Source organism: Acartia tonsa, chromosome 5 (genome assembly GCF_053477335.1).
Source record: "Acartia tonsa isolate MP-2025a chromosome 5, ASM5347733v1, whole genome shotgun sequence".
In the NCBI taxonomy this organism is placed as follows: domain Eukaryota; kingdom Metazoa; phylum Arthropoda; class Copepoda; order Calanoida; family Acartiidae; genus Acartia; species Acartia tonsa.
This window is the reverse complement of record NC_137264.1, coordinates 10,435,333-10,449,552: the sequence shown is the minus strand read 5'-3', so window position 1 is coordinate 10,449,552 and position 14,220 is coordinate 10,435,333. Positions and strand designations below refer to the sequence as shown.

General features: G+C 31.4%; 1 protein-coding gene across 1 annotated transcript in view; it reads left to right on the top strand.

The window, feature by feature from the left end:
• LOC145319925 (uncharacterized) overlaps positions 1-14,220 on the top strand; it is a 58,396-nt gene that overhangs the window by 34,158 nt on the left and 10,018 nt on the right. Inside the window, exons 8-10 of the mRNA XM_080162327.1 lie at positions 1,301-1,375; positions 8,276-8,359; positions 9,947-10,141. Of these exons, the coding sequence (XP_080018453.1) occupies positions 1,301-1,375; positions 8,276-8,359; positions 9,947-10,141 (354 nt within the window). The remainder of the gene's footprint in view (positions 1-1,300; positions 1,376-8,275; positions 8,360-9,946; positions 10,142-14,220) is intronic.

Below are 14,220 nucleotides of genomic sequence, written 5' to 3'. Positions count from 1 at the left end.
ATGGTTTTAAGCTATTTTTTACCTTACCTAGAGGCTACGGGGGAAGCAACTAGAATCTACTGTTTACATAAACTACTTAAATAATCCTTAATGCAACTTTATATAATATATATTTAGGCAAAAACATAATTTTAATATTTACATAAACAGCTTTGATTTGATCAAATTGTAAATATTAATAAGCAATGCAATAATTTCTTACATAAAAAATTTTAAATCAACTTTTATAACACTCAAAGATAAATGAATAAATAAATTTGTCTAAAATTATTTTCCTTTCTCTTTCGAATGTGGAGATAAATAGTTTACAATGTTACGGTATGGTTTATTTTTACTAAATTATTATCGATTTAAGTGTTCATCAACATGCTTTCTGATTAAAAATAAATAAATATTTTAACTTAATGATAAAAGTCCTAAAATAAAGGGGTGAAGGAAGAAAAATATGACTTTGACTGTCTTATAGTCGGAAATTCTTTATCAAACTGGGGAACTGAATAGTTTTTTAGCCCTCTAGCTCTAATAGGATTCAATATAATAGATAAACCCCCAACCGATAAAGGTTTCGGGAGGGGCCCGACTATTTAGAACTGGATAAAAATTTTATTCCAGTATTGCTTCGAAACATATTGATATCCGTTGTATTACAACCGGTTCTCATCTATACAGAAAAATCATGTATTGCATCGTATTACAGACAATTTCCAAGATTAATAAAATAAAAATTATTATTCCTTTTCCCATTATTCTTAAGACTAAATAAATGATTTAAACAAAAATGCATACTTACTTCTGACCTTTATAGGGTTTCAGCCAAGATTCTTTTTAAAGTTAATCTTTTATACGTTTATATTTTGTCCGTCGGTCAATCCCTATCAGATAGACTTAAACATAAATTTAGATCGTTCTTTAGATTTCAAAACCTTCGTAAAGATTCCTGGTACAATGAAGTATCTTTTGAAAACAACAAAAATAACCAGAGTTTAGATTATAATTGTTATTTATAGCATCGTATTGTACAAATTAATCACAAGATAAATTCCAGTTTTGTTAGGCCCAAGGGGCCTATGCCCCATGCTAAAAAAAACAAGTATTTATTCAAGAATTTTCATATTATTATTCGTAGAAAATTGTCCATAATACGATAAATACAAGAATTCTTACCAAGGCTAAGAACGGGTCATAATTAAGCGGATATTGATCGTTTTTAAAGCCAAAATGGAATAGTTTATTCTTATGAAAAAGATCTTTTTATTCTGTTTCTACCTTTTTTCTTGACTGTTTTTTTTTTTAAATTCAGGTCTCGCGAGTATACAAGTGATGACAGTCTGTCGGGCATGAAATCCAAGAGTAAGAGTATGACCACTCTAAACAGGTAAAACTAACATTACCAGACAGACGGACTTACAGGGTAAATTGTAGGGCAGCTATGCTATTAAAAATGTGTCTATTGCGTTAGGTTAGGTAAAGATGGGTTGATAAAGTTTTTTATATGTAGGTTAGGTTAAAACTACTCAGTGATTAGGTCCCTGCAATGGTTTAGCTTCCAGCTTGGGCTAGAAACTTGTATGAAAAAAGTTGAGTGCATAGCGATTTACCAGGTGGGAGAAAAACGGAGAAGTCAGTTCTTCTTAATTTCTAGTTTTACGGGGCTGTTATTCCCTAAGGCCCCCCTTACGCATGCTTATGGATATAATACCATGCAAGAACTTCAAGTTTTATAAGGGAATTTTTATTTTGGAAGGTTGTGTGATTTTTTTGCGTGATTATATAGTTTCCTATTTATTATTTTGGATTATGTAGACATAGAAATAAATAAATAAATAAATATATATATATTTTATAGTAAAACAACGTTTTTTACTTCAATTTTATTTATCTTTAACTTAAAGTTTCATGCTTTCGCAATCTTCAGAAAGATACTAATGATTTTTATAACATAATTGGATGATTTTTTCAATAAATTTTAGGAGATTTTTTAACATATTTAATTAATTTTACATGAAAAAAATACTAATTTTGAACAGCTACATTCTTTAGTTTCTTAAGAAGGTGATATTTTCTGTGGATACACTTAGAGAAAATTTCATGCCGTTTATTGAGAATAGATTCTTTGTCTGAATATAAGATTGTAACTTTTTCCATAAGACAAAGTTGACATTTATTAGAACCAGGATCAAAGGGTGGCTGCATAGAAAGGATACTCCACTTGATGTTATATTGTAACTCGTCATTTTTTAATTGCCAAATATAACCAGATAGTTTTGTAGAATTTTGAAGGTGTAGATTATTGAAGGTAGAATTGTGGTTGTTGTATCTTAATTTGAAAGTTGTTGAGGCCATTCCAATATACTTTTTGGTAGATTGGTCTGTTTGAACATCAGCTTGGTAGACTAAAGAATCAGTTAAGCATTTTCCGTCAAGTGGGCAAGTTGTGCCTCTCCTACAGTTACAACCAGCTTCGGTTGTATGCTTTGTCTGTCCAAGAACTTTCTTATTATGGCTTGTGATTATGCTGGCCATATTAGGCATACAACTGTAGGAGATTTTGATGGTGTTTCGGTTGTAATACTTTTTAAAGACTCTGTTGTTTGAAAAGTGTTTGTCTACCAGGCGTAAGAACTCCTTTCCAATATTTGTGGACACAGCTGTATTGTAAGGAATATTACACCATATAACTTTTCTTGTTCTGGTGCGGTTTTGTTGACTATTTTGTTGCCTATCATTTTGAAAAATCAACTTGTGTTTATAACCTGATGATTCTAGGGCTTCTTGGTAGATATGTTTTTCAGAATTAAACAGATGATTGTTACTTGACAGGTTACTAAGTCTCTTCTCTACCATACAGGGAAGATCTCGTTTAATGTTAGGTGGATGGCACGATCTAATGTTGATATAATTTGGTTTGTTGTTGTCTTTTCTAAAAGGTTTGTATTCTTCAGTTTCTAGGTTTAAGTTAACGTCTAAAAAGTTTGTAGTTATGATATTCATATTAACTGTTATTTTCAAGCTCTCATTTGAAAAGATTTTAATTACTTCTTTTCTTATTCTATCCATTTGTGGTCCAGAAGCTGATAAAACCGCCAATCCATCATCTCTGTAAAGTCCAACATGGTTCTGAGGAATGATTGTTTCTAACTTATTTAGTAAATATAGGCCTACTAGATCAGATACTTCTGCAGAGTCATACCCGCCCATAGGAACATCAAAATTTTCTCCATTTTTCTTTATCCATGGATCTCCATCAAAGAATAGGAATGTTTTTCTTGAATGGAAGATAATGTGCTTGTCTTGTTCTGTAATGTTGACATATGTAGAAGCGAAATCAATTGATTTCCTTAGAAGAGTATCAGTAATACTTGGATAGAAACTTTCTATATCAAATTGAAAGAACTTTAGGGAGCTTTTGTTTTGCAGATTGTTGAACCAAGATAGTGTGTCTTGAGTGCTTCTCCATTGGTTTGAATTTGTGCTTGCTCTAACAGTTTTATTTATGTTATCCAAAATGTTTTTAGATATTATGCCAATTTTTGTTTTGGCTGGATTTATCAATCTGCATTCAACTCGACCAGGAAACGAATCTTTATGGTCCTTAACTGTTATATAACATGGAGGTTTAGCTAACACCTCAATCCTATCAGCTACATTCAGCTCTGTCGCTATTTCCGCTGCTTCAACATTGACATTGTTAATATTATTAGTATTAGATTTTTTATAATCTTTGGTGACATTGTTTCTTAAAGTTTGGTTATAATTTGTGACAGGAATCTCGTACAAGTTTGAAGTTTTGTCTGCATTGACTATGACATCTTTGCTATTTTTAATTATTTTACAATCATCTCTTAACTTTTTTTGAAAATTGTCAGTTACTGGTTTGAATGTTACATTTTCTACTAAACTTATTAAATCATCTTCAAAGTCGCGTAGCTGTTCAAATTCTGTGTAGTTGGTTGGGGCACTATTGTCAGATTTGAATCCAAATGTTTGTTTATCATCTCTTGCCTCTGGATGGTTGATAAAGAACCAGGACCACCTAAGTTTGTTGGTGAACTTTTGTACCTGGCTGACAAGTTGTTTCTTGTATTGAAGTCTTGAAGGAATTGGTATGTTCTTTAATGAGTATGGGATCTCAAATTTCTTCATTGTTTGATTAAGTTACCTCGGTGAACAGAGTGCTCTACTGTTTCCAGGAGACAGAATAAACGTTGGTTTCCAAGGTAGCCAAGAGTGCTCTACATAGAGTATTCTATGGAGCCTAACATTTTATAGTAAAACAACGTTTTTTACTTCAATTTTATTTATCTTTAACTTAAAGTTTCATGCTTTCGCAATCTTCAGAAAGATACTAATGATTTTTATAACATAATTGGATGATTTTTTCAATAAATTTTAGGAGATTTTTTAACATATTTAATTAATTTTACATGAAAAAAATATATATATGTTTAGTTTAAATATGAAGTAATTAGTTTTGATTATTTGAGAGAGACATTTTCTTAATGTTCGCCAACTTTTATAATGAGTTTAATCTTAGGTGTGCCCACATTGCTACGAAAAAAAATACTTTTTTCTAATCCAATGACATTTGCTCTAAAAGCATACTATTTATGCTGCGTCCCAATCATCTAGAAATTTTCACAAACTGCTATGCCAAAAAGAACTCCTTCTAAAAACATTCTGTCTAAATTTTGATCACATTACATGAACACTTCTCAAATTTGGACAATTTTGTGTTGTTTTTGGCCAAAAACAAGGTTGGATTCCAATTTTATTTAACAGTTAGCATCATTTAAACCCTTTATTTTTCTTTATATTTACGGTTATGTCAGTTAGACTAAGAATAATTTACCAGTACGCAGTAGTAAAAGCCATTTTAAAAGTAAGTCTAAATTAATATGAAAAAAATAGTAACAGGATGGCTGTGTGTCTGCCTGTGTGTTTGTTTGTACTGAAATATCTCACTTACCGCTGTACCGATATAGTTTTCCTTTACAGTGAGGCTTTTTAAGGGTCTAGGTAAGGTTTGTAACTAGTTTTGGGATATGGACTACGAACCAGTATTGCGTTGGACATTGGAATAAATGTGATAAATTTGTAGCCTTTATATCTAGAGGAAAGAATTGTGTAGAATATTCTAACTATCATTATCCTCTCCTAGCTACCCTGTACTGTTCACAACCTCATGGATATAAAGGGATAAGACAATTGATGTACATCTCCAATGATGATACACAAAATTACCCTCTTGTAGACTACAATTAGAGTGGTTAAGACGTTTTGACACTTAAACATTAAACAATCAACCAATCACAATTCACTAAAGTCTTCAAAGTTGTTAAGCCAACAAATAAAAAACTTTATTATAAAACTTTGGGGACTAGTGTAATAAACAGTCCATTGTCCCCTCTCTCTCTGGTACAACCTAAAGAATTCCTTTTTATGTAAAGTATCAATGTCATGATGTTATTCCCACAAAACAACAAATAAATATAAGGTCAGAAAACTGGTTAAATTGCTTAAACAGGAAATTGGCCTAATTTTGAACTTATTTCTAAGGAGCTAGGTATTTAAATGGAATTATTAGACTACAGATGAAAGATATATGATTTATCTTAGCCGTTTTATGGCATATAGTTTAACAATTCAACAAAAAAAATAATAAGTGCTTTCAGGCGTTTTTTATCAACATTTTATATTTATCAAATAACTTCTATGCGCTATATACATAGTCTATACATGAAGGAAACGATACCTTTTTCAATTCAGTAAATCTAATCTCATTTAATTTTTGCTATTTTCTTTTTTTTAATTTGTATTTTTTCTATTTAACCTCATGTCACTCTCTGGTATAGAATTAATATAAGAATAATTTGAAACGCTTTTCAACATTTGAGGCACAGATTATATGTGATAATGGCTTGTTTTCATTTTTTCTTGATTTATTTTATGTTTTTCCTTGTCTACTTGCTTGTCATATTAATACTTGAAACTTGACATTGTACTATAAATTACACTGGTATTAAAAGTTTTTATAACAATATCTTATTTTTTTCCCCAACTTTTATTTTTTCTTAATTTGATTGGTTGGTTTCAAACTATTAGTGTCCAAACTTTTGAACCAATAGTTTTCTGCATCTACTCCATCTTTCTCTTTATTTTTCTATATATCTTATTAATTATCTATTCCTCTAATCTCCCCTGCTTTTTTATTGTTCATTATCTTTTTTTTAATTTCTCACTCTCTCTCTTTTTCTTTCTCTCTTCTTCTTTTTTCTATTCTCTCTCTCTCTCTCTCTCTATCTCTCTCTCTCTCTCTCTCTCTCTCTCTCTCTCTCTCTCTCTCTCTCTCTCTCTATCTATCTATCTATCTATCTATCTATCTATTTATCTCTCTCCTTCTATCTTTTTCTTTCTCTCCTTCTTTCCCTCTTTCTCTTTTTTTCTTTCATTTTATCCCTCTCTCGTCTTCCCTTCTTATTTTTTAATTTATCTAATTATCTATCTATATCTCTCAACACCCACTCTTTCTCTCTTTACACTTCATTCTCTCCTTCCTTCATTATCTCTCTCTCTCTCTCACTCTCCCTCTTTCTCTCTATCTATCTATCTATCTTTCTCCTATTACTTCTTTGACCAGAAAATTGACCACGTTATCATTTTTTAGAGTCGCCTAATTTTTTAAAACCATGCATCGAACAACAAAGCAGTTCGTGAGAGTTTACTGTTCTCATTTTTATACGAGCAATAATTTGATATAATAGGCTCAATCAATAGACATTAGAAAACTGAAAATAACACTACAAAATTTCTCAAAAAACGTCAAAATAGTTCTGTAATTTTATGGATTTAAATGGCTAAAGAAATCAAATATCATAAGGATGCTATAATATTTTGATTGGTGTGCCTTTACGTCCGCATATAGTCTTTATTTCGTGCTAGCGGTTACGCCCTTACAGGCCTCTAGGGGCACAGGAGATGGGGGGGGGGGTGACAACCCACCCCTTCATTTTATTTTTTTACTTTAAAAAAGTTTGGGATGGTGTTATTTTATTAGAGACACTGAGAAACTGCATTGAAAAGGAGAACCATTTCGGTTCAGTGGTTAGTGAGATGCGTGATTGTACATACTGACAGATAGGCCTCTTGTTACTTTTATATAAAGATTGTCTGAACTTATCAGTTCTGCAGTTATAGTTACAGCATAAATTCTTCCGTGACCTTTCTTCATGTATCAACCCTTTAAATGTTTATGTTATTGTTTTATATGGCTACTAGCAGATACGCCCCTAGAGCTCTAGGGCCTCTTAAGGTAGGAGGGGAAAAAGTCGACCTCAATTTAAATTTGAGTTTCAAAAGAGTAAAAAAATATTTTTTTATGGGGGGGTGAAGACATGCTTCCCAAAAATAGTTTAAAACCTTCCGAGGACCTATAAGAAGCTTCATTGCAAAGGAGAACAATATCAGTTCAGAGGTTAGTGAGATCCTTCGGGACAGACAAAAAACGCTTACTACTTTATATAATAGGATTATGAAAAGTTTGCAGTTACAATCCTTTGGTGGAAAGTATAGCACACTATTTTGATTACTGTTATGTGTCACTTCAAACAGGTCATTTTAAATGCAAGTAAAAAAATTGAAGATTTTGCATTAGATACACTTAACAAAAACTAATTTAAATTTTAAGTAAACATACAATAAAAATTTGTATTTACAAAAAGACTTTATTATAACTTATTCAACTCAGCCCTTCTTATTTTTTTATTGTTTATCTATCCGTGGACAATAATCTAAAACACCACAAAAATATATCCTTTCTATAATACAAAGTAGAACGAACGATGTCTGGCTGTCCGTCTCTGTCCGTCTGAAGCTTCAGATCTCAGTAACCACTGAACCGATTGGATTCTCTTATATACCTATTGGTCCTGTGGACAATAGTGTATAATAGTATATTATATTTTAGTGGGGATGGAACAACCAAAACACAATTAGCTTCCACTACCCAACTATAATATAGAACTAATTATTTTCCTATCTGAGGACAACAGTGTATAATAGTATATTATATTTTAGTGGAGATGGAGATGGAACCACTAGAACACAATTAGCTGCCACTGCTCAACTATAATATAGAAATATCTGTGGACAATAGTGTATAATAGTATATTATATTTTAGTGGAGATGGAACCACTAGAACACAATTAGCTGCCACTGCTCAACTATAATATAGAAATATCTGTGGACAATAGTGTATAATAGTATATTATATTTTAGTGGAGATGGAGATGGAACTACAAGAACACAATTAGCCGCCACTGCCCAACGACTCCTTAGATCATTGAAGTTTGTCTTGGCTAGGTAAATTTTGAAAATCGAAGCTTTTTTATAATTCAAAACGGATAGCTCTTGTCACTAAAGTTTTAATTTTCCCAGCGATATTAACAGTTGTTTGATGATTCTTATATGATTTATAGAAGTAATCGTTTCCAGAAAGTACATAACTTATCGTTCATTGTATTCTATCCTATTAACAATTAAAATATATTTTTTAATAAAAATAAACTAACGAGGAGCTGAGTGTTTGCAACTGTATTTGATACATTAATGGTGCTCTTAAAACGTCAATGCATGACATTTTAAATTGCACAAACATCTTTATTATTTTACAGTCCAGCTTAGCTTTAACTAAACTTTTCTGTTTTTCAAATTTTATGTCTTTTAAAGGTCTGACACAACGGATCTAAAGGGATATGACAATGGCCGATAAATTGATGTACATCCCCAATAATGATAAAAAAAATCACCCTTCTGTGCTTTACAATAAGTGGCTGAAACGTTTGGACACTTGAACACAATTGAACTAAACCAATCAAAGTTCAATAAAAGTCCGCAAGGTTGAAATACCAACGAATAAGAAAACATTATTATAAGATTTTAAGGACAAGTGTAATAAACAGCATTATATCCCCTCCCTTCCTCGGTATAGTTTAAACGAATTTGAAGCTGATTAATAAAAGATATTATTTTGGTGATTCATAAGACGAATAGGCATTGAATTTCTATAATTATGTCCTTAGTATGAATAACGTTACACGCATGGATGTATTATTACTTGGATCTTACACCAGATTTTTCATGTTCTATAAGAAAGTGAACTCTGTAGAGGGCTAAAATAACGATCTCCCCCAGCCCCTCGCCCATTTTACCCCATCCTCTTTCCTCCTACTAGTTGAACGGCCTGACTAATAAAGAAGGGGGGAAATTGGAACCTAAATTGACGAAAATTTTCCTCCTGTTATATCATCCACGTATGTTCTACATCCAATGTTACACGCAACTTCTTATGCTGGTTTTCCTTGTAATTATGCATTGCAAATTTTATGTATTTTCGTCATTGTTTATTTTACACAACTTTATGGACCAAGTAAAAATTAAGAAAATAAAATGTTTTTTTTTTCAAAAATTTAGCGGAAAAACAGCTGATCATATAGCTTAATTTATGAACAGCATACAATTAAACTGCAACAGATATGTTTGTCTGTCCGTCTATATTCAACATGGCTTTTCTGGATTCTATTTAAAACATCCAACTAAAATTCCCTTTACCAAAAGGCATTTAATACATTATTTACTAGGTCATAATACAAAAGACAAATAAATAAAGGTTTCGTGATTTTCTATTTATTCTCCGATTTCTTTTTCTCCCTCTTATATTATGACTATACTATAAATCTTCCATATAAAGTTAAACACGCAGCAGGCTAAACTAACGATTTTCCCTTCCACCCCTATTTACCTCATCCCCTCACCTTCTACTGTAAAAATGAGCTAGCCAATAAATGAAATGGGAAATAGCAACCTTATTTGAAATTTTTCCCCTGTCATAATATCCACTTATATTCTAAATTATTATAACAGACTTGATTCCAACTATTTTTTTTACAGAGAAAAGAGTTACAACATTGTAAACGCCGAGGGAAAATATTACAAAGATCGGGATGGCGGGAGCAAGGCGGTGACTGGCGGTAAATCATCAACAAGAGGCGGTGATAACGGCGGCGGCAAGGCGGGATACAAGTCAGCCTCGACTGTACGAAGGCAGGAAAAGGGAGGCAAGGATAGGAAGGCAGTTAGAACCAGGTAAAAATATCTACAGTATGGCGTCGAAACCGATTAATATCCGGTGGATTAGAACCGGTTCTAAGCCATAATGGAAAATCATGTATCATATCGTATTTTATCCAGTTTTATACGAATATAAAAATGTACAATCATAATATTAAAACCGGTTTTGTTGGCCCGTGCCTTCGGCATCTTTTAATTGTACATTTTTATATCCGCGGAAAGCTGTTAATAATACGATGCGATAAATAACTATTCTTCACAAATTTATCATTTCAAATCCTAATATTTAAAGTAGAAAGGTATTTTGTCTGTAGCTTAAGATCTTAGGAAAGCTCTATATAGTTTCCGGGATGGTTTTAAGCTATTTTGTTTTTTGCCTTAAGATGGTTTTAGGCTATTTTTCTGCTCTTTCTAACTTGTAGATGCTAGTGGTGCAGCCGCTATTTCAAATCAAATATATATATAGGGAGGGAGAGGACAATGTTATTTAATGTTTCAACCCTTTCGTTAAGTTATGATAATAAGAGATTGAAAGATTGACTTAAAACATATTTTATATTATTCTAAATTTCTATTTTATAATATTAACTATCTAACTACTAAACTTTTGGTAAAGGTTTTATCTTAAATAATTAAAATAAAAAATTGCATGCTAAATCTAAATAATAAAAATAAATCTTATTTTGGTATTTTAAAAATTGGGGAAAGGAAACATCTTGCTGTTGGTTAGGTGTCTGGTTCGAGTCCACATCACTCTACTCTATATAATACTAGAGAGAGACATTAAAAATGCTACTTATTAAAAGCGAAGCTTTTCTATAATTAGGGTCGGTCCGTCCGTCCGTCCGTCCGTCCGTCCGTACGTCCGTCCGTCCGTACGTCCGTCCGAGATAGATAGCTTTTATTCGTTAATTTAGGCATGTTAGAATTGTCCTATCGATTTCAAACTTTGCATGATGATTCCTGTAGTAGTTGGGTACGATTTAGAAAGCGTAGCAACTCTATAATCATTAACAGAATGTCCGTACGTCCATTTTAAACATGTTGATTTTTCTACTTTTTTAACAACAAATTTTCAAGTGTTCTAATTCTCCGTTTGATCTGATTTATGGTATATTGATTCCTGGGACAACAAAGAACAATATTATAAGCGAAGCATCTCTATAATCAAGTCCAAAAATGTAAGTATGTCCATAAACATTATCCTGCTTCAAGCAGTTTTTCAACTAATTTATTTACAATTTTGCTTCGACTCTTAAACTTTAAAATTCTGATTATTCAGTTCAGATACTATACAAGTGTTAATGTCCGTTTGTCCTACCGTTTCAGTGCTTCGCTTTTATGGATGTTGTCATCCTTGTTCCTTTAATAGAAAGAGTATGTAAATGTCTTGGCCCATAAACAGGCGAAAAAAGCACTCTTAAACCTAGAGATGTGTTGGTTGTCTGTTAGGTGATATTCTACCCGATCGGTTGTTAGGTTGTAAAGAATAAATTAAATATACTGTAAAAAATCATTATTGATTCACTCCTTTTTTATTTTGTTTCTTACAGTGCAATGGTTAATCGGGGTAAACTGTGAATTTCAAATTTCAATAGTTTTTCAGATTTTTTCTTCAAACAGATTTCGACCAAAATTTTGACAACTTAATTTCAATGGATGACTTATAAAAAAAACATTCCAGGAGACATTTTAAGATATCTGCTCTTAAGATTTTTTTTTTTAAACAAAAATATAATCGAAGTACTCTATAACTAATTTCTGTCTGTATGTCACTCAGTAAGTTGAATGTAACTTTCCATTTCTATTCATACATGAAATTGGCAGGAAATCAACCAATGTTAGTCTCCTTAAAAGAGGAGATTCTTTTGGGTCCTGGGAAGGTTTTAAACTATTTTTTGAAGAGTTATCGCCCCTAAACAAAATAAGCCCCCTCTTCCCAAAAAATAGTTTTGTTTCCTACTAAAAATTTGGAGTCATAATTTAATACTCTACTTTTAAAGAATGAAAAAAAAAACGAATGAACCTTATTGTCTATGTTGCTGCATGCAAAAAATGCTCCTTTGAGGTGATAATTTTTTTCTGGCGAAAAAGAGTTATTGTGTGACAATTCTGAAAAATATTTAGTCTCTACTAATCTTTGCTAAATAATTCTCATCAATTATTTAATACTTTTTTGTTTATTTTACTCACAGAAAATTTTTCTTTAAATTCTTTAACAAAATTTGTTGATTTAAATAATCATGATTATATCCATTATTAGCGCAGCAAAATAATGAAAAAGGGAAGATTTTGAAACAGTGTATTGAAAAGCATAAAAAGCATTCAAATGTATTAACATATCCTAATTATAAAGTAGATATACTAAAAAGTAAGGAAAATAAAATGGTGTTGGTCAAAATATTTGATAACAGTCAAAAATGGCTCCGAGTACCAAAAGGTAGAGAACCAACAAGAGAAAAACTAAACATTGCTTTATTTTAAATTATTGGGGAAATGAACAATAAATTGATGTAAATCGTACATAAACAAAACTACACCTCCTGTAGATTAAACTTATTGGTTGAAAATATTGGACACTACAAGTATGGAACCAAGCAATTTGAATTTAACAATAGTACCCAAAGTTTTTGAGCCAACAAATAAGGTAATGTGGTGATAAACCATTGGGTACCAGTGTAATTTACAGTTAAATGTCCTCTCCCTCCCTGGTATTTACCAAGGCTTCCCCAAAAATGATTCAATACACAAGCAGTACCCAAAGGACACAAAAGGGCCCTTTCAAGCCCCAACCAAAAATATTTGCACTTAATTTTGCATGAAAAATTGCCTTTATTAACTTTTTCCAAGTTTGCCAAAATTTCTAGTTCATTTCATTTTTTTGAGCAATTTCCCAACAAGCACCGGGTGAAGAGCATAGAACCTACCCCCTATGCTGCATATTAAACTAAATACGCATGAAACATATTGATAGGTGGGTGGCGTTAAAGTACATAGGTTAAGTTAGGTAACAAGTATCTCTGCAAGGGTTATACAAAAGGAATCCTGAAAAATGTCCTTCAGTCCAGACTTTGTCTTTTCTTTAAAGGGGGCGTAGCAACAATTCTCGTTCCATCCATATTACCTTTTACCTTTTTAAAAAATATTATTTGAGGGTGAGGGGGAGGATTAATATGGTCCACTTTGTGCTAAGTGGGAAAGGTTCTATTTTCCCCCATAAAAAAAATGAATTTAAAAATTCAAGGAAGTGAGTTTTAATATCATATTAAATACAAATTTAATTTATTAATTTAAAAAACATATCTTAATTAATAATAATAATAATGTTTATTTGAAAAATCTACACAATAAATTGTTATTGTTACTGTTAAAGATTAATGTTTTAATTTTTGAAAAATTAATCATACATAAGCATTTTTAAGAAAAAACATACATACAAACTAAATGGCAATTACGGTTCTTTTTAAATTATGTCTGCGAATTTTTCTAGCAAAAAAACATTGACCTGAAATTTAACTTTTAAACACATTTGATGAGAGACAATCTTTCATTGTTTCTTCTTTTTATACAGAATGTAAAGTTAAGAGGGGGTGATGGCGGATCATTACCGCTTTAATATCAATAGTTCACGTTTGTATAGCAAAAAAATCAGAATAGCATATCATTATATTGCCAAGTATCATTTTATCCATAGAGAGAGGGGACAATGGGCTGTTTATTACACTAATCCCAAAAGTTGTTTTAACGACTTTTAATGGATTTTGATTGGTTGGTTAATTAATATGAGTGTTTAAATGTTTCAACCACAAATTGTAATCTACAGAAGGGGATTTTTAAATCTTCAGTATTAACATTGGAGATGTACATCAATTTGTCGACCATTGTCTTATCCCTTTAGATTTCTGCATTTATTCAAAAGTATTTAAGCATTTGAGCATATTATTGTTCTTTATAATAGAAAAATCTTAAAAATGATCAAATAATACGATATAATTCTATCATATTGCTGTCTATCTTTTCTAATTTCGTCCATTAATTTTTTTTATACAGAAGTGATGGGAAAACGTTAAGTTAATGTGTTATGTATTTTATCT